General features: G+C 38.1%; 1 protein-coding gene across 1 annotated transcript; it reads right to left on the bottom strand.

Moving 5' to 3' along the window:
- Positions 1–1,206: 1,206 nt before the first annotated feature.
- Positions 1,207–3,552, bottom strand: LOC104227982 (pentatricopeptide repeat-containing protein At3g47530). The gene has a single exon (XM_009780365.2). It carries the CDS (start codon positions 3,427–3,429, stop codon positions 1,555–1,557), a length of 1,875 nt encoding a protein of 624 aa, XP_009778667.1. The 5' UTR covers positions 3,430–3,552; the 3' UTR covers positions 1,207–1,554.
- Positions 3,553–23,125: the final 19,573 nt, after the last annotated feature.

The following is a 23,125-nucleotide window of genomic DNA, read 5'->3' as shown; positions in this document are numbered from 1 at the left end:
ACACTAAAATGGTGGAATTAGCTATTCCATATAGAAGGTGGGATAGGTAATTCCACCATTGAGGTCAATATTTTTTTTCTTTTGTGGAAAATGTAATTGTTTGGCAGTGAGGAGTATTTGATTGAATGAGTTGTTTACTTCTTCAAGATAATCATGTTGTAAGACATATTTAACAAAATAAATTTCGCTAAATAGAAAGCCAATTCTCTCAAAACCTCAAAAACAAATCCCCCCCCCCCCCCCACATAAGCAATAATTAGATAAAGAGAAAGGGGATGAGGATGATCCTAAATTTCAAGTGAATGGCAGGTTCACATGGATGCACATTCTCCACTCTTGAGCTCGGATGCATAACATTCTTACAACAACAACAAACCCAGTGTAATTTTATAAGTGAGGTCAACAAACCCAGTGAAATTATAAGTGAGGTTAACAAACCCAGTGAAATCCCATAAGTGAGGTCAGGATGCATAACATTCTTGAGTTCTGTTAAATCATATTAGAATTTTCAGTTCACTCATTATTCTGCGACGCTTTCCAAACTTCTTGGTGAAGTATCCGGACAGACATTCACGTTTCGTTTCTTAGGTTTCACCTTCATCAAGAACCATTTGATCGATAGTTTTGACTTTGATAAGAATGCCTTTGAGATTCAATCATAAATTACTTTGCCTCGGTTCTATGTGACACTCCTTCACTCCCCACCCCTTAAAGTATGTTTTAACTCAAATATTTGACAGGGAGTCTGGGATCAAAGTTTACTTACACTCTTCCAGCTTCTTCTATTATGATTTTCACAACTTTTGAAATTATGTCAGAAAAACTATTGTGGGATTTCGACTCTCTTCACTCTTCTGCTCTGATTTTCTTGACTTGTGAAATTATAAATAAATAAATTGCGGGGCAAAAATAATGCTCTCGGCCAGTAAAGGTGGGTATGCTGCTGCTTCTTTTAGGAAAAAAAGAAATTGTCATCGGTTTAAAGGAGTAATGGATTTCAGCTTTTCAACATAAGCTACTACTAGAAATACAAGGGAACTCCAGTGTCAATAAGAATAAAGACATAAGATTTGGCGCGGTGTCGTTGCTTTTGTGGGATTTTGGTTACGTAATTTCTTCTCAAGTGAAAATCATTCATTTGATTGCAGTCACTTTCTTCCTTTGGGCAAATTCAACAATTTCAACCCCCCCCCCCCCCCCCCAGCTTGAATCTCATTCAGTTCAGTTTCCACCCTCTAACTGAGACTACTACACCGATCTCGACTTAGTATAGCAAAATCCAACTCCATCCTGTTAATTGACATAAATTCTTAGATTCTTCTCTGTGCCAATGAGTCTATTTGAATCTAGCTTCAAGCTGTATTCAGCAACAATGGGATTCTCTCTTTCCTGCACGACCAGAATTTTCCTGATGCATGATCAATGCGAGTCTGATATTATCGGGTGTTCTATCCAATAACACATTCAACACCATTCTCATCATCCTTCAATAGATAATCTTTATAAGCCCTACTTTCATTCTGCTCCATAATTTACTGGAGGAACATTTTGCAATTACCAATAGTCATTGCAAGAACATAGTCCTTCTCTGAAATGATGGAAGCGGTTACGATCTCTAATAACAACTTCCCTATTATAGACTGCTGACAACATCTTGGCAAAATTATGGCAGTCAACACAAATTCGGAGGTCTTTTGCAACTCTTATTGACGTGCCGGGTGGAGTTGATAGAACCCCAAAAGCAATAGCCAATTTCTCACTGTGATAAGATGATGCAATCTGCTTCTCTTCCACACCCACATTGTGCAACTCTGACATTGGCTCAGCAACGTATCCTGCTATCCTCAGTTGCTGATTGATCTCGTCCAACATCTCATAAATCTTAGTCTTTCTTGGATGGGAAAAGTCATTTGCAACGAATTCATGTATTCCCCCCTTGAACTCTATGGTACTACAAGCAGGGGTGGTTTGGATTCCCCTCTCTTTCATTATTTTTCTCACGTTTATTACCTTATCCCAATCACCAAGCGATGAATAAATATTCAACAGCAGTACATAATCTCCGGCTTCTTGTGCTTTAAGTTCAATCAAATGCTCAATGACTTGTTCTCCAAGATCAGCTTGGCGGTGAATTCTACAAGCTCCTAGTAGAGTCCTCCATATTGTTGCATCAGGTTTGACCTTCATTGAACTTATAAGGTTGTAAGCTTCTTCAACTAAGCCAGCACGACCCATTAGATCAACCACACACCCATAGTGATGAATGTTTGGTGGAATCCCAAACTCTTCGCTCATTCGATTAAAAAACATCCTACCCTCATCAAGTAGTCCGGAGTGACTGCAAGCATTAAGAACCCCAGTGAAAGTCTGATCATCAGGGGAAACACCCGATCTTTGCATCTCCGAAAATGCCTCAATTGCATCTCTGCCATAACCATTGCTTGCCAACCCCGAAATCATTGCACTCCAAGACACCACATCTTTCTTGGCCACTCCCTTAAACACCTCAAAAGCCTTTTCAATGCAACCACACCGGGAATACATAGTTATAAGTGCATTACAAATATTGATTGCCTTGTCAAATCCATGCTCTTCACAATATCTATGAACTCCCTCACCATAGGCCAATGCATTCAAATTTGCACAAGCCTGAAGTAACAACAAACAAGTAACCTCATCTGGTTGACACTCAGACAAGCTCCGTATCATATCAAATAAGCGCAAAGCATCCCGAGTGCGTCGGTTACGCAAATAGCAAGAAATCAACACGTTCCAAGCTACTGTGTCTCTATGAGACATTTCATCAAACACTTTGCAAGCTTCGCTGTACTTCTCATTGGATGAATAAAAATCCATTAATGTGGTCAGCAGGCGTCCATCAGAATGATGCCCATCTCTCAATATTCGAGCCTGAATCTGTATCCCACCAAAGAAAGACCCAATCTTTATACAACAATTCGTAACGAATGAAGACGTCAGCGAATTCGGTGACACACCTGACCTTAACATTCCTTGATATAACTGAAAACCCTTTATGGGTGAATCACTCATTGCATAAGCTCTAATCATGATGTTGTACATGAAAACATTGGGTTTTTCAGATTTTGAAAATACCCGAAAAGCATAAGTTAAATCATGGAATGGCGGGAGAGCAACACGAAATAAGAAAGCTGAGAAAAAAAATGGATCTTGAAAGAGAGTTTTGCGAATGAGGTGGGCGTGGATTTGTAGCAAATGGGACTTTTCAGAAGATGAATTGATTAACGAAATCAAACCTTCGGGTTTCTCTGTATGCAAGTGAATAGGAGAATTTGTGGGTGCTGGATGAATGCATTGCGGGTGGTGGTAGTGGTCTACACGCACCGCCGCAAGAGAAGAGAGAAAGCGGAAGGTGGTTATAGAAAGACGGCGAGAAGAGATTTCTCTCATTCTCTAATTTGTCTTATGTTTTCACGTCGGAAATTGGAAAATACAGCAAAGGTTGTTCTGGGGATCCATGGACATAGCTCAAACCTTAGAAGAGTCTGCTTTTGTTACTATGGCGGAATTTTTTTGAATTGCTGTAATTTTAACTTTTTCTTTAACACATTAACCAAATATATTGTAGTGCTTAATAACATAACTTTTTTCACTAAATAAATCGTCAATTTTGTATACAAGGGAAATAAGTAACAAATAAATATGTCATGACCCAATTTCATTTTAGGTCGTGATGGCGCCCAGCACCGTTGCTAAGCAAGCCAACAGTGAACAATCTAGTAATTTTCCATTTTAATAAGTTTACTAAATAAATAACTTGCCTCATTTGAAAGATTTAGGAAATGACAGATGTAAAATACGTAAATGGAAGCAACTGAGTACAAATCGAAATGATACAATAAATTCAAAATCATAAGGCACATCAAGACCTGGTGTCACAAGTGTATGGGCTACTAGTAGGATATACAAAAGAATTCCACTCTACAGAAAATAAATCAAAAGAGAGACTCTGACTGCTGCTGAATGGCTCGGAAGAGCAGCTCACCGTGTAGTCTCGAACCAGAGGTCAAACGTGCGCGCCAAATTGATAACCAGATACACCTGCCTCAGATCCTGCACATCAAGTGCAGAAGTGTAGCGTGAGTACATAAACAACATGTACCCAGTAAGTATCTAGTCTAATCTCGAAGAAGTAGTGACGAGGGGTCGACTTCGACACTTACTATGGACCAACAATATAATAATATGAAGTTCTAATCAAACATGATATATAAAATGATGATAGAACTCAGAGCAGGAAAATAAGTAAACAATCATTTCATTTCAAGTAAGAACCAATTCATTTCTCTCGTCTATTCCTTTCACCTTTCAAGTCCATGAAACAATATTAAATATAAAATGGGTTCCAATATCTTTATGCATGATTTATGCCGAGGACGTACGACCCGATCCAAATATACATATAAATATATTGTGCATTGCCGAGGGTCGAACAACCCGAACCAATTGATATATCAATTTAACATGTCGAGGTGAATGACCCGCTCCCATGAGAGTAATGAAAATTTATCCCGCTCGCGAAATATACTTGTAAAGTGGTTGGACATAGATATTTTTCAGTTATTATAATATCTTTCAATTCTTTTTCAAAGTAAGAAATTCAACTAGGAACCTTTTAAATATTGAAATCCTCAACCTCCACTTTAATCCAAACAATTAATAAGCATAAACAAGCATCGATATCAACAAAACATGGTGTAAACCTAAATCTACCCGGACATAAGTATGAATAGTAGCTACGCACGGACTCTCATCACTTCGTGCGTACGTAGCCCCCACAAATAGAAGTACATATTGATTAAGTTCACCTCTGGGGTTAATTTTCCTCTTAAAAGGTTAGAAAAGAGACTTACCTCATCTCAATGCCTACTTTCCGGTCCAAGGTTGTGCTCAAACCCCCAAATTTGGTGCCAAACGACTCAAAATTAGTCAAATATTATATAAAATAATCAATTTATGCTCAAAAGTTCATATGCCAATTATTAAAGTGATTACCCAACTCTGAATGTAATATTCCTAAAATTCACCCCCGGACTCACGTGCCCGAATTCCGAAAATTTCAAAGAAAGTTGTTACATATAACCCCATGAACTCAAATATATAATTTTGGCGATATACATAAAGCGCCCCTTTAAGTTGTCCACAACAATCAACCAAATACCTCAACCGACCCCTTTATCATTTAGACACTTCAAGTGTTTATTAAGTAGATCAAATAATTACCCGAATGCAGCACATCATATGCGTGAGTTACACTTGCCAATGACGTGGCAAACGAGCCAATTAATAAATGACATATGTAATTTGATACATATAATTAACAAAAGAAAAAAGAAAATACATTTAAAAAAGAAAACACCCCATTCCTTACTTTTCACCAAACCAACGCCCCCCCCCGCCCCCAATCTTCTTCCTTCTGTCATCCACTTTTCCCGAACTATTCACCTCTTTCCAAGTTTTTCCCGTCAGACCCCTTTCCCTTCCTCTTCCATATTCAAAACTTAAATCTAAAATCCTTCCACAAAATACAAATAAGAAATAGCCAAATAGAGAACCCACTAAGGGGTCATCGATAGGCCTTGCCGGAAAAAGCACTTCTCATGCAACCCTCGCCAGAAAATTGATCTCCGATCAAAGCTAAAACAAATGATTCTACCGGAATCTTCAGCCTTCTCTCTCCATTATTTTCTTGACTATAAATTTGTGCTTATATCACTTTTGTTTCTCTAATTAGTTATTTTTGGTGTAAAATTATTCTTTGAATTATCGTCCATGTCACGCAACGAACCTGGGTCTGGAAGTAACACGACACTCGGTGCCTAACTACATGTGACCGAGCTAACCAACTGGCTAGCTGAATCAACATGTGATATCATAACATACTGAATGCGGAAGATAAACTAACACATGCTGATATACTGAAAGTCTAGATGATATAAATCAAAGTGCGGAAATACTAAAACAAATCTGAAACATATATGTAGCCAACATTGCTTAAGATGAAAGGTCTGAAACTCTGTCTAACTGTTACTCTAGTCTATGAAGCCTCTAATGAAGTACTGAAAACATTGACTGTCTGAAAATACTGAAGACTATAAGATGATTATAATTCCCCAAAAGAACTAGGGATCACCAAACAACTGATACGAGAGTCCTAGCGCTCTGAATCGTCAACCTGTAAATCATTACCTGCATTGTGAGATGCAGGCCCCATTTCAGACTCCTAGGTATTTTACCCTTAGGCTCCTTTCTGTCCAAAACTATAATGACCAATGTTAGGGTCTGACATTTGAACGATTATCATCCAACTTGTGGCTCCATTTTCAAGAATTAAATGAAGTTGTTCTAGGAGGTAAAACACATACGAATACACTACCATGCACAAACTTGTCCTTCAGAGTATATCATTATCTGATAAATCACTTCCTGCACCATCCGATGAGTCTTGGTCTTAATCTAGACCTAAAATATGCAAAGGTTTCGCTATAATCACTGTTACCTACATTTTCTTTGAGAACCCATATGCATAACTGTATACTCACTAGTGTCCAGAATTTTCATACACTGAAAATTGGAGATTTGGTAAATGAATAACTAATAACTGGCATACTGAATAACCATAAACTTGCTAACTGAAAGATTGTATACCTGGTAACTGAGGTAAACTGATAATCATAAGACATGGTAACTGCTTTTGTACTTTCCGATAAGGTTATGCTCTTATTTGTACTACTATCCATTGCATCCCACTTCCAACATCCTCTCAAGTCTAATATGTTACTAACTTGTACTCCATAATTATATCCCAGTAGGAAATCATCCTCTCTAGAACCTTGGGTTTTTCTTGCCCATCACTTGGGCATTAAATGCGTTAGGAATTCGATAGAAAGAGAAGGTTACCTATTGCTCTAAGCTTCATGACACGATCTAGATTAGAAAGAAATGAGACAATCCTGGATGTCTTGGTAGTTAACCGTTTATATGAGTGGCCGGTACACACATAAAAAGGAAACTCAACTAGACACGGCTTCATAGACTCCCTAGGACTCTTGAACCTAGTGCTTTGATACCAAGCTTTGTCACGCCCCGTACCTGGGCCTGGACGTAACACGACACTCGGTGCTTAACTACATGTGACCGAGCAAACCAATTGGCTGGCTGAATCAACATATGATATCATAACATACTGAATGCGGAATATAAACTAACGCATGTTGATATACTGAAAGTTTGGATGATATAAATCAAAGTGCGGAAATACTTAAACAAGTCTGAAACATATATGTATCCAACATTGCTTAACATGAAATGCATGAGACTCTGTCTAACTGTTACTCTAGTCTATGAAGCCTCTAATGAAGTACTGAAAACATTGACTGTCTAAAAATACTGAACACTATAAGATGATTATAATTCCCCAAAAAAACTAGGGATCACCAAATAGCTGATACGAGAGTCCTAGTGCTTAGAAGCGTCAACCTATAAATCATTACCTGCATTGTGAGATGCAGGCCCCGAGAAAAAGGGACGTCAGTACATTTGAATTGCACTGGTAAGTAAAGCAACTGAAAGAAAGAATTAAAAATGCTGAAACTAAAACTAAGCTGATAACTGAGAATTGATAATTGATAACTGAAATGATAATTATTGAAACTGAAACTGAAATGATAACTGATAACAAATAACTGAACTAATAACTGATAACGAATAACTGAACTAATAACTGAAAACGAATAACTGAACTAATAGCTGATAACTGGTAACTGAACTGATAAAGGAAGTAAGGATACGAATACTCCCTCTTCTGAATGATGAACAACCTGTTTATCTGAATAAGCTACGGCCTCGGGCCCAATATATATATGCACAAGCTACGGCCTCAGGCCCAAGTATACGTATATATATATATTGTGTGTGTGTGTGTGCGCGCGCACAAGCTACGACCTCAAGCCCAAGTATATGTATACATAACTACAGCCTCAGGACCAAACATGCATAAAGCATAAACTACGGCCTCAGGCCCAAATACAGGTGTTCGACATTCAGAGATTTAAAATCAGGAACTGAGAATCATACTGCAATACATAATAGTGAAATACTGAATCACATTGAGTTACATGATACTGAAATACTGAATAGGACTAAGCTGAGACATATATTCTTGAACTGATTATGAATACTGAAACTTCAACTGTTTATGGCATACTGAGTAATCTATACTAAGACTCGGGAGTATTAAACCCAAGTCTATATTGAATACGCACTGAGCTCACGACATTCAGAATGAAAGTATGAACGAGTTACGAAGCTAGAGAATAGAAGTTCTGCAACTATTCAAGGAAACTAGGCTTAACTATATTTCTGAGGCAATTGGTAACGTGGTAAAAAAACATAGTGTAGGGAGAATCATTAACATTTCCAAACAAAAAGAGTTAGCCTCACATACCTTAACTTATTTCTTTTGAGTGTAATACAACATTCGCCAATCCTTTCAACTTTAATCTATATCAATACAAGTCAAAGGGATTCCATATTATCATAAATTCTCCTGGTTTAGTCACTTAAATATTTTCTCAAACACTTGGTGACATAAAGCTTCATAGTCCTTATTAATGGTGTTTCTACACCCAACAAGCCATTCTCTTGATCCTAGATAAATTCTAAAGTCTCAAATTGTTATAATCAACATTATTCTTCGTCACCCATAAGGTACACAACATCCTTAACCAATAATCAACAATCAACACCCCTACCCTATAATCGTTCATGCTTTTCTATCAAATCCATCAACTCATATCTTATGAACTAGGGTTTATAATAATTAAACCAATGCTAGAATCAATTAGAGGGTGAAGACATTACCTTTTTGAAGTTCAAACCCTTTGAATTCGAGTTCTAGGCTTCATTCTCTCAGCAATGATGTCTCACTCGAATATCTAATGATATGGAGGGTTTACCCATGTTAATAAGATGTTGGGAAATTGAAATTAACTTAGAATCACCGTTAGAACTTACCTTGGGTGGTGGAAGGACCCTTAAGGAGTTAGGTTTTTGAGAGTTCCCCTTTCTAGAGCAAGTTTTTATGTTTTGGGGCTGTGGGAGACGAAATATGGCTTTAAAACGACCCCCCACGAGCGCGCCCGCACACCTAAAGACTTGACCATGCTACTGACCACGCCCGCACACTTGAAGACCTGCCTGTGCTACTAACCACGCAAAACGGCAATAAACTGCCTCAAAACAAGCACAGTCGAGCTAAGGGCGCGATATAGGGCGCACATATCACATACTATTCTGTAAAACATGCATAACTGTTTGCACAGAGATCCGTTCGAGCTCTATAATATATCGTTGGAAAGATATTTCAAAGGACTAAAACTTTCATGTTTTTAGTTTTCCTAAATGCCTTACAAATATTCACTAAAACCTGCTGGAATACAGACCTTCTGCAAACTTAGTCGATTTTGTCAAATCTTATGCACCTTACTTTCCATCTTTATTTTGAAACAACTATTTTCACCCATAATTATCCCGATGGGACTTCACATGTTCAAAATATAACCTTACTACTCCTTTAACTCATTCATACCTAAGCCGAATTTATGGGATGTTACATTATCTTTCCCTTGGGATCATTCGTCCTCGAATGATTGTCCTAACTGTTACTTCTGCTAACTCCGGACCTTAAACGGTTCTGGTGGAAACATGAACTTTTATTAACACTTGTATACTAAACTGAATGAATACATGATTACTGAACTATTGCGTTACTGAGCTGAATGACTACTACATTGACTGAATATTGGTCTGCCATGGATACGTGAATACTGAACTAACATGGATATATGAATGTTGAACTGGCACGAATATTTGAGTAGTCTGAGTACTAAGCTGGCATGAATGTCTAATTATTGGACTAACATGAGTAGCTGAGTATTGAGCTGACATGAGTATCTGAGTACTGAACTGACATAAGTATCTGAGTGTTGAACTGATATGAGTATCTGAGTACTGAACTGACATGAGTATCTGAGTACTGGAAACTTTAATGTTATAACATGACACGTGAAATACTGGTTGTACCACCACTAATTATGGTGGCAACTCCAACTCATAAGCTAATTGACCGATCCTTCGCAAGAATCTATATGGCCCAATATAGTAGGGATTATGCTTCCCTTTCTTCCCAAATCTCATAACGCTTTTCATAAGCGAAACTTTCAGAAACACCCAATCACCAACTTAAAACTCTAGGTCTCTATGCCGCACACTCGAATAGGAATTTTGGCGACTCTGAGTCGTCTTCAAACGCTCTTGAATCAACTTAACTTTCTCTATAGCTTGATAGACCAAATTTGGTCCCAACAACTCTTCTTCACCAACTTTGAACCAACCAATTGGCGATCTACACCTTCGCCTATACACAGTCTCTCACAGTGCTATCTTGATACTAGAATGGTAGGTTATCATTAGCAAGGTCAATGAGAGGTATGAGATCATCCCAATTACTTTAAACATCAAGGACATATCCTCAACTATTTGAACAATGCGCTCTGCCTGGCCATCTTTCTGAGGATGAAAAATGTGTGCCTAATCATTTCTGAAAGAACTTCTAAAAGTTCATTTTAAACTGAGCACCACAATCCGAAATGATGGAAAATGGAGTCCCATACATCAGACGATTTCTTGAATGTACAACTTGGTATAATCTTCTATTGAATCTGTAGTTTTTTACTGGCAAGAAGCGTGCTGACTTGGTAAGTCGATTTACGATCATCCAATCAAATCATGCTTTTAAAATGAGCAATATAATCCCGTTATAAATTTCCATATTTTCCATCTCCACTCAAAAGTATGTGTATTCCGTGATAAAAACACTAGACTTTCTACTGCTCGACTTTCACTTGCTAGCAATTTAGACAATTGGCCACAAAGTCTGCGACGTTCTTTTTCATGTCGTTCAACCAATAAATCTCCTTGGTCATGATGCATATTTGGGGAACCTGGATGGAAAGAATACCTGGAATTATGGGCTTCTAACTTGATGTTCCCTCTTTAAGTCTATCTATGTCTGGAACACACAATCTGTCTTGGTACCTCAAAGTACCATCATCTCCCCCTTATTCAAAAGCCATTGTCTTATTCTTGTGAATCTTCTCTTTCAACTGCAACACGTATGGATCATCAAATTGTTTCTACTTCTCTCCGGCTACTAAGGGGGAACAAGTCCTATTCTAGACAACAACTACGTCATTTTCGGAGTCCGAAGTCGAACTCCCATTTTGGTTAGTGAACTTCTTTCACCAGAGTTCTCTTATCTACCTCAATCATGAGTTATACTTCCCACACTTAATTATCTTCTTAAGCACTTCCTGAAAACACTTATAGCATTGTTGCGATCTAAGTCTTTGACTTATACTCCAAAATTAGAGTCTCGTGTAATGGCACTACCCTCATAACACATAAATAGGCATGATATTATAGCTTTTCTGTGATCACTTTATCATCAGTAACTAAGCCCGGTGATCATTCTACTCATTTTATGTTTCTTACACATGCTAGACATATTCCCTGTGGTAATTATACAATTTCCCTCATTACCGAACTGATTTTCTTTTTCATATCCCACGCTAACTATTCGAGTTTCAAATCTCCATCTGGACTTACTGATGTTTTTCACATCACCCCTTAGACCAAAGGTCTTATACTTGCGGATCCTTCCTCCTTTTTTTATTGGGATCCAAATAACTTTCTTTATTTTCTACAATTCTTTGCACTCTATGACAATGAAGACTCAACTTCCAACTTACTCCTGAGAATTTTTTTTAACTATGTACATGGATCACACTTAGAGAAAGTTCATCTGTCTTAAACGAAATTGGAATATCTAATCCCAAATTTTCTATATACTTCAAAATCACTTCAGACTATAAACCTCTTACCTAAACACATAGTCACATCATTTGAAAGGGAACTGTCATATTTTTATCTCACAGTAATATCCACTACTTATACAAATTCATTAGCATTGTACTTTCTAATCCTGATTTGAATAAATCTAAACAACTTAAATTTTTTTCCTAAAATTCAATATCGGCTGCTCTTGGCTCTCATTGCATACATCATATCGTCTAGTCATTTGCATGAGTTTTACAAAATCACATCTTTGGTAGTAAAAATGTTTCTGACTCCTAGGTGTTTTACTCTTAGGCTCCTTTCTGTCCAAAACTGTAATGACCAATGTTAGGGTCTGACATCTGAACTATCATCATCCAACTTGTGGCTCCATTTTCAAGAATTAAATGAAGTTGTTCTAGGAGGTAAAACACATACAGATACACTACTATGCACAAACTTGTCCTTCAGAATGTATCATTATCTGATAAATCACTTCTTGTGCCATCCGATGAGTCTTGGTCTTAATCCAGACCTAAAATATGCAAAGGTTTCGTTATAATCACTGTTACTTGCATTTTCTTTGAGAACCCATATGCATAACTGTATACTCACCAGTCACCAGAATTTTCATACATTGAAAATTGGAGATCTTGTAAATGAATAACTAATAACTGACATAATGAATAACCATAAACTTGCTAACTGAAAGATTGTATAACTGGTAACTGAGGTAAACTGATAACCATAAGACATGGTAACTGCTTTTGTACTTTCTGATAAGGTTATGCTCTAATCTGTACTACTATCCATTGCATCCCACTTCCAACATCCTCTAAAGTCTAATTTGTTACTAACTTGTACTCCATAATTATATCCCAATGGGAAATCATCCTCTCTAGAACCTTGGGTTTTTCTTGCCCATCGCTTGGGCATTCAATGCGTTAGGAATTCGATAGGAAGAGAATGTTACCTATTGCTCTAAGCTTCATATCATGATCTAAAGTAGAAAGAAATGAGACAATCCTGGATATCTTGGTAGTTAACCGTTTATATGAGTGGCCGACACACACATATAAAGGAAACTCCACTAGACACGGCTTCATAGACTCCCTAGGACTATTGAGCCTAGTGCTCTGATACCAAGCTTTGTCACGCCCAGAACCTAGGCCTGGACGTAACACGGCACTCAGTGCCTAACTACATGTGACCGAGCGAACCAACTGCCTAGCTGAATCAATATGTGATATCATAATATACTGAATGCGGAAGATAAACTAACACATGCTGATATATTGAAAGTCTGGATGATATAAATCAAAGTGCGGAAATACTAAAACAAGTCTAAAAAATATATGTAGCCAACATTGCTTAACACGAAAGGCCTGAGAATCTGTCTAACTGTTACTCTAGTGTATGAAGCCTCTAATGAAGTATTGAAAACATTGACTATATGAAAATACTGAAGACTATAAGATGATTATAATTCCCCAAAAGAACTAGGGATCACCAAATAGCTGATACGAGAGTCCTAGCGCTCTAAATCGTCAAGCCATAAATCATTACCTGTATTGTGAGATGCAGGCCCCGGGCAAAAGGGACGTCAGTACATTTGAATTGCACTGGTATGTAAAGTAACTAAAAAAAGAATTAAAAATATTGAAACTGAAACTAAGATAATAACTGAGAATTGATAATTGATAATTGATAACTATTGAAATTGAAACTGAAATGATAACTGATAACGAATAACTGAACTAATAATTGATAACTGGTAACTAAACTGATAAAGGAAGTAAGGATACGAATACTCCCTCTTCTGAATGATGAACAACATGTTTATCTGAATAAGCTACAGCCTCGAGCCCAATATATATATGTGCACAAACTACGGCCTCAGGCCCAAGTATACGTATACATAACTACGGCCCTAGGCCCAAAATGCATAAAGCATAAACTACGGCTTCAGACCCTAACATACATAAAGCATAAACTACAGCCTCATACCCAAATACAGGTGTTCGACATTCAGGGATTTAAAATCAGGAACTAAGAATCATACTGCAATACATGATAGTGAAACACTGAATCACACTGAGTTACATGATACTGAAATACTGAATAGGACTAGGCTGAGACATGTATTCTTGAACTGATTATGAATATTGAAACTTTAACTATTTATGGCATACTGAGTATCTATACTAAGACTCGGGGGCATCAAACCCAAGTCTATATTGAATACGCACTGAGCTCCCGACATTCCGAATGAAATTCATGAATGAGTTACGAAGCTAGAGAATAGAAGTTCTGCAGCTATTCAAGGAAACTAGGCTTAACTATATTTCTAAGGCAATTGGTAACGTGGTAAAAGAAACATAGTGTAGGGAGAATCATTAACATTCCCAAACATAGAGAGTTAGCCTCACATACCTTAATTTCTTGCTCTTGAGTGTACTACATCATTCACCAACTCTTTCAAATTTAATATATATCAATACAAGTCAAAGTGATTCCATATTAGCATAAATTCTCCCGTTTTAGTCACTTAAACATTTTCTCAAACACTTGGTGACATAAAGCTTCATAATCCTTATTAATGGTGTTTCTACACCCAACAAGCCATTCTCTTGATCATAGATAAATTCTAAAGTCTCAAATTATTATAATCAACATTATTCTTCATCACCCATAAGGTACACAACACCCTTAACCAATAATTAACAATCAACACCCCAACCCTATAATCGTTCATGCTTTTCTATCAAACCCATCAACTCATATCTCATGAACTAGGGTTTATAATCATCAAACCAATGCTAGAATCAATTAAAGGGTGAAGACATTACCTTTTTAAAGTTCAAACCCTTTGAATTCGAGTTCTAGGCTTCCTTCTCTCAACAATGATGTCTCAATCGAATATCTAATGATATGAAGGGTTTACCCATGTTAATAAGATGTTGGAAAATTGAAATTAACTTAGAATCACCATTAGAACTTACCTTGGGTGGTGGAAGGACCCTTAAAGAGTTAGGTTTTTGAGAGTTCCCCTTTTAGAGCAAGTTTTTATGTTTTGGGGCTGTGGGGGACGAAATATGGCTTTAAAATGACCCCCCACAAGTGCGTCCGCACACCTAAAGACCTGACCGGGCTACTGACTGTGCAAAATAGCAGTAACACTGCCTCAAAACAAGCGCGGCCGCACTAGGGGCACGCTATACGGAGTGCATATCACATACTGTTATGTAAAAAAAGCATAACTTTTTTCAAAAAGATCCGTTCGAGCTTTATAATATATTATTGGTAAGATATTTCAAAGGCCTACAACTTTCGTGTTTTGAGTTTTCCTAAATTCCTTAGAAATTTTTACTAAAACCTGCTGGAAGACAGACCTTCAGCAAACTTAGTTGATTTTGTCAAATCTTATGCACCTTTTCATCTTGATTTTGAAACAACTATTTTTACCCATAATCATCCCGATGGGACTTCACTTGTTCAAAATATAACCTTACTACTCCTTTAACTCATTCATACCTAAGTCGAATTTATGGGGTGTTACAGTCCAATTCAAATAATAGGTTGTTGTTTGTGTGTTCTTTTGGAAGGAAGGTGTTGTTGGATGAAAGAGGGCATTTTTCGCAGCTATTGTTGCTGCATTTTTTTGCTTCTTTCAGTTGGGCTTGGGACTGGTTTTACGTCGACAAAACTAGGCGAAGCTTCGAAGGTTTCAGGCAGTGGAGTTTTGTGGTGAAAGACGGCACTATTTTCACTCATAATTATCCCGATGGGACTTCACATGTTCAAAATATAACCTTACTACTCCTTTAACTCATTCATACCTAAGTCGAATTTATGGGGTGTTATAGTCCAATTCAAATAATAGGTTGTTATTTGTGTGTTCTATTGGAAGGAAGGTGTTGTTGGATGAAAGAGGGCATTTTTCGCAGCTATTGTTGCTACATTTTTTTGCTTCTTTCAGTTGGGCTTGGGACTAGTTTTGCGTCGATGAAACTAGGTGGAGCTTCGAAGGTTTCAGGCAGTGGAGTTTTGTGGTGAAAGACGACACTATTTTCACCCATAATTATCCTGATGGGACTTCACATGTTCAAAATATAACCTTACTACTCCTTTAACTCATTCATACCTAAGTCGAATTTATGGGGTGTTACAATCCAATTCAAATAATAGGTTGTTGTTTGTGTGTTCTATTGGAAGGAAGGTGTTGTTGGATGAAAGAGTGTATTTTTTGCAGCTATTGTTGCTGCATTTTTCTTCTTCTTTCAGTTGGGCTTGGGACTGGTTTTGGGTCGACGAAACTAGGCGGAGCTTTGAAGGTTTCAGGCAGTGGAGTTTTGTGGTGAAAGACGGCAGTTTAAGGTGATTTACAGTGGCTTAATTGGAGCTTTAGTGGTTGATTTTCATGACCTATATCGTGGTTTCATGATGAATTGTGGGTGGTGAGGTGGTTTAGCCAAGAAGAAGAAAGGCTAAGCTGCAGCTGTTTCTCGGGTTTTTTTTTAAGGAAAAAAAATTGAGGTGAGAAAATTTATTCACGCGCTCAAAATTTTGTTTGCAAACACAAATATGTCACATCAGCAATATGTGTTTACTTAATCTACTTAATAGACACTTGAAGTGTCTAAATGATAAAGGGGTCAATTGAGGTGTTTGGTTGATCGTTGTGGGCAACTTAATGGGGCGCTTTATGTATTTTGCCTATAATTTTTACTAAATTTCATAACCAATTTCGTGGTCAAATCTCATTTTTATCAAAAAACTAGGTTTTCATCTAAACCCTTAATTATCATTAATTTTTACATGTTAATCTACCCATAATCTATGTTTTAACTCATGTTGTGTAGAAATTACTTATCTCAAGGTGATAGGCGAAAACCCCCTTCCAAAAGCTCCAAAAACCGCCCAAGAGTTGAAAAAATTGAGCTAAATGGTCTAAGTCTCGTAATTAATAAGTTGTGCACATGCCTCAGATGTCGCATTTGTGACACCTGGTTCGCAAATGCGACCAACCCATCGCAAATGCGAACCTGGGCTTAGGCTGCCAAGATCGCAAATGTGACCATGGAGTCGCAAATGCGGACTTCATTGAGATCCCAAATGAGATCAATGTGTCGCAAATGTGAACACTACCTAGTTCGGGCTTCTTCGCAATTGCGAAGCCCTTCTCGCATTTGCGAGACCTACAACTGCTACCAAGAAATACCAGAAAACCGATGTGTTTTCATCCTTCTGAACGTCCAAAACTCACCCGAGCCCTCAGGGCTCCACACCGAATACCCACATAAGTCTAACAACATCATACAAACTTGCTTGCGGGATCGAAACACGGAAATAACATCAAAATCCACGAATCGGACGCCAAAATGCATGGTTTAGCTCATGAACTCAAAAACTTCTAAAAACACTTTCGCGCATCTGATTCCTATTAAATCAACTCGGAATGACGCCAAATTTTGAGTGCAAGTATTAAATGATATTACGGAACTATTCCCAGTCTTGAATTCCGTTTGGTCCTTGATATCACCAAAGCTCGCTCCAAACCAAATTTAAAGAACTTCTAAAACCTTCTAAGAACTAATTTTCGCTATTAGGCGCCAAAACACACCCGGGTCATCCAAAACCCGATCCAAACATATGCCCAAGTCCGAAATCATCATACGAACCTATTGGAACCTTCAAATCCCGATTCCAAGGTCGTTTACTCAAAATGTTGACCAAAGTCAAACTTAGCCTTTTAAGGTCAACTTAAGGAACCAATTGTTCTGATTTCAATCTGAACCCTTCTAAATCCCGAACTAACCATTCCCGCAAGTTATAAAATAGTAAAAACACGTAAGGAAAGTCTTATATAGGGGAACAGGGTTCTAGAAAGCAAAATAATTGTTCGGGTCATTACATTCTCCATCTCTTAAACAAACGTTCGTCCTCGAACGGGCTTAGAATCTTTCCTGGAGTGTTGAATAAGTGAGGATATCTTCTCCACATGTCCTCCTTGGACTCGCAAGTCACCTTCTCGACTGGTTGGCCCCTCTGGAGCATAGACGCATGAAAAGTCGGATGAACTCCCGATAGGCTGGGGGGTAAAGCAAGCTCATAAGCAACCTTCCCAACTCGTCCCAACACCTCAAATGGGCCTATAAACCTTGGGATCAACTTGCCCTTCTTCCCAAATCTCATGATTCCCTCATCGGCAAGACTTTCAGTAGAATCTTCTCACCCACCATAAATAATAAATCACGCGCCTTCTAATCCGCGTAACTCTTCTGTCTGGACTGTGCCGTGCGAAGTCGCTCCTGAATCAAATTTACCCTTTCCAAGGCATCCTTCACCAGATCGGTACCATATAACTTAGCCTCGCCGGGCTCAAACCACCGGATGGGAGAACGACATCACCGACCATATAAAGCCTCAAATGGATCCATCTCGATGTTGGATTGATAACTGTTATTGTAAGCAAACTCGGCCAAAGGCAAGAACCGATCCCGCTATCCCCCAAAGTCAATCACACATGCTTTGAGCATGTCATCCAAGATTTGGACTATCCACTCTAACTGCCCGTCGGTCTAAGGATGAAATGCGGTGTTGAGCTCTACACGGGTCCCCAACTCACTCTGTACGATCCTCCAGAAATGTGAAGTAAACTGAGGGCCTCTATCTGATATGATGGAAACAGGCACACCATGCACCGGATTATCTCCTGGATATAAATCTTGGCCAATCTATCTAAACAATATGTAGTCATCACAGGAATGAATATGTTGACTTGGTCAATCTGTCTACAATGACCCAAACTGCATCAAACTTCCCCAAGGTTCGCGGCAACCCAACTATGAAGTCCATAGTAATACGTTTCCACTTCCACTCAAGTATAGTCATCTGTTAGAGTAGGCCACCTGGACTCTGGTGCTCATACTTAACCTGCTGGCAATTTAGGCACCTAGATACATACTCAACTATGTCTTTCTTCATCCGTCACCACCAATAATGCTGCCTCAGGTCACGATACATCTTTGTAGCACCTGGATGAATGGAATATCGAGAACTGTGCACCTCTTCTAGAATCCTCTCCCTTAAGCCATCGATATTAGGAATACATAGACGACCCTGGAGTCGCAGAAAACCATCCTCGCCAATAGAAACCTCCTTGGCACCACCTTGTAGTACTGTCTCTCTGAGAACCGCCAAGTGCGGATCATCAAACTGTCGAGCCTTGATCTGCTCCAATTGTGAAGACTGGGAAATTAGACGCATGCAAGAACTCAGCTGGGTTCTAAAATATCTAATCTCACAAGGCTATTAGCCAAAGGCTGAATGTCCAAGGCTAGTGGTCTCTCCTTTGCTGAAATGAATGCCAAGCTACCCATACTCTCTACCTTTATGATCAAGGCATCCGCGACTACATTCGCCTTGCCCAGATGGTAAAGAATAGTGATTTCATAATCCTTCACTAACTCAAGTCATCTGTTTTACCTCAAATTGAGATCCCTTTGCTTGAACAAATGCTACAAGCTGCGATGATCAGTGTAAAATTCATAAGACACCTCATAAAGATAATGCCTCCAAATCTTAAGAGCATGAACAATCGCGGCCAACTCCAAATCGTGCACAGGATAATTCTTCTCATGGGGCTTCAGTTGGCGTGAAGCATATGCAGTAACTCACCCCTCCTACATCAATACACAACCTAAGCCAACACATGAGGCGATGCAATACATAGTTGTCACGCCCCAAACCTAGGGAGGCATGGCTGGCACCCGGTGTCGTACTGGCTCGAGCGAACCACTCTGTAACTCTTTTTTTTCTTCTAACTATCATGGGCCAACATGGCCACAACTCATAATGTATAACTATAAGTGGGAAAACACTGTATCAATGAACCATCTTTCTTAAAACATGAACACATATGGGTCGTCAAGGCCTCTGACATACTATACAAAACCTCTGTCTATAAAGCCTCTAAGATTATTTGACATCAAATGGGACAAGGTACCGGCCTACCCATAAGTCTGTAGAAAAACTCTGACACGATGATTTATAGACTCGGCTGCACTCAAAATGAGGTGGAGTCTTACCGATCCTTCGTTGAATGCTAACCTCTTCTACTATGAGGTCTCGTCAAACTGATTCTCTATACCCGCAGACATGAATGCAGCGTCCCCAATAAAAGGACGTCAGTACGAATAATATACCGAGTATGTACTTACTATACTTATATATATATATATATATATATATATATATATATATATATATATATAAGTATAATGCTTCTCTTTGAGACTATTATCCATATGTATGATGCATGGCTGCCCAAATTATCAGTGGTAACTGCCCGACCGACCATAGCGCGGTGGTAAATGCATGACTGTCTGACCGGTCATAGCTCGACGTTAAATATGTAACTGCCCAACCGGCTGTAGCTCGGTGGTAAATGCATGACTGCCCAACTGATCAGTGGTAACTACCCGACCGGCCGTAGCGCGGTGGTAAATGCATGATTGTCCGATCGGCCATAGCTCGATGGTAAATATGTAGCTACCCAACCGGCTGTAGCTCGATGGTAAATGCATGACTGCCCGACCGGCCGTATCTTGGTGGTAAATGCATATGCATGAAGATGCATGTATTGCTGCCATATTATGAACATTAACATTTTTATCAAATACCTCAATAGGGAACTAGATACATACTTAGACATGCTTGAATATCACTTTACAGGAATGAATAACATAGACATCCTTAACTGTTAAGAGTAGAAACACTTATGAAATAGGATTACATTTACGTATCGTTACTTGGATCATGCCAAAAGAAAGAAGGGATAGCCTTAACATACCTAAGCAGGTTCTCTTACCAATCCCTCTAATACAAGTCTTTGCGAAAAACACATAACCCTCAATCGAAGTAGGGAAAAATCCTTAATATATTCTTGATATCATAGCACGTTATTTCCTATCCGACTAATATTCACTCTATACTCTACATCATCAAACAATTCCTTTCGGCCTTCTTCTGTAATGTATCCCCAAAATTCCTCCAATTTCATTACCAATAAAGAAACCAAGACAAAGGGTTCACTACCAATAAAGGAAACCAAGACAAAGGAAATTATTCAAAGGTAACTTTATGTATTATTCATGGTCCTCAAACGTGTAAACAGATTATTCAAAGATAGCCTATGTATTAGGTGTTATGACTCATCATACACCTTAGTGACACCAAGTTACATGGCTTTAAGAGTCATTACTTTGAAAGGGAGGGGCTTCCACACTAGGCCTCCTTAAACTTATCCAAATTATAATAAATTAACTAGTTAATTTCCCACTAAAAATCAATAATTACCCAATTAACCATATAATTAAGAATTATCTCAAATTACTTAAAATACTACTAACTTGTAATACACTTTATACACCTTACTATTATGGTCATGTGGTACTATATAAATCAATGCATATACTATTATTTCGTTAAAACATCCGTGTAAAAAAATGCATATATTTTCTCAACTTCTAATTTTCCTAATCTCATATAAAGAGTACAAATTTTCGTACGCTTAATTCTTAAAATGATAAAAAGATAACCTTCTTTTCTTGTGAAAAAATAATTCATATCTTTACAATAAAGAAAATCTCATAAACTTTCTCATATTATGTGTATAATTTAAAACATATTCGATAGTAATAATATTAACAACTATATAAAATCATATTTTTCAAACTTTTTTTACAAAAATGTTCCACTCAAAATACCATATCAAATGTATATAACAGTATCAAGGTTATTAAACTTACGGGGTCTTACAATAACATAGTGACAAATCCTCTATAATCTCATGAATGGTCTTAATCCCTTCAAGCTCATATGGATTACTACGACTTATCCTAATATTAAAGTACGGGATGTAACATCCTTCCCCCTCTTTAGAACATTCGTCCTCAAATATTAACTCTTAGAGATATACAAAAATTTTACTAGGATCTACTCTGTAAATTAAACTAAAACCCAAACTATATCTGAAGTCTCGGCCATTCACAACTTTTTGTACTTGAGTATGTCGTATCTTATTCACCTTTACCTTACTTATCTTTCAATCTCGCATCATATCTTCTGTCTCTTTCATAACCACTCTTTCACATAGGTGGAAATTACGCCTTAAAGCTCTACTGTGATACCTGCACCTCTGGTGCATACAAAATCTGACGAAATCTTCATACTGACTTCTTATGACTCAGTTCTATGGCACAATTTGGAAACAAAATAAGGGTAACATTTCCTAAATGCACTATAGCGTTTCAATTATAAATGTGGCGTGCAACACACCCATAAGTGAGACTCTACTAAGAACGGTTTTGTAGATTTCCTAGGATACGACATGCTCTGATACCACTTTGTCACGCACCAAACCTGGGGATGCGCGGCTGGCACCCGATGCTGTACTAGCATGAGCGAACCACTCTGTAACTCTTTTTTTTCTTCTAACTATCATGGGCCAACATGGCCACAACTCATAATGTATAACTATAAGTGGGGAAACACTGTATCAATGAACCATATTTCTTCAAACATGAAAATATATGGGCCGTCAAGGCCTCTGACATACTGTACAAAATGAACCTCTGTCTATAAAGTCTCTAAGATTATTTGACATCAAATGGTACAAGGTACTGGCCTACCCATAAGTCTGTAGAAAAACTCTGACACGATGACTTATAGACTCGGCTGCACTCAGAATGAGGTGGAGTCTTACTGATCCTTCGTTGAATGCTAACCTCTTCTACTATGAGGTCTCGTCAAACTGATTCTCTATACCCGCAGGCATGAATGCAACGTCCCCAACAAAAGGACGTCAGTACGAATAATGTACCGAGTATGTAAGGAAGAACTGAAACATAACAATAAGTCAACATTAATTAAAGACATATAAGAATCAACCTGAATCTCTGAAGTGCCACCGTATATGCATACTTATTATACTTACACACACACACGCACACATGCACACACATACACATACATATACATACATACATACACACACACACACACACACACATATATATATATATATATATATATAATGCTTCTCTTTGAGACTATTTTTCATATGTATGATGCGTGACTGCCCAACTGATCACTGGTAACTGCCCCGACCGGCCATAGCGCGGTGGTA

This window comes from Nicotiana sylvestris, chromosome 3 (assembly GCF_000393655.2).
Source record: "Nicotiana sylvestris chromosome 3, ASM39365v2, whole genome shotgun sequence".
NCBI lineage: Eukaryota > Viridiplantae > Streptophyta > Magnoliopsida > Solanales > Solanaceae > Nicotiana > Nicotiana sylvestris.
This window is presented reverse-complemented; position numbering and strand designations above follow the sequence as displayed.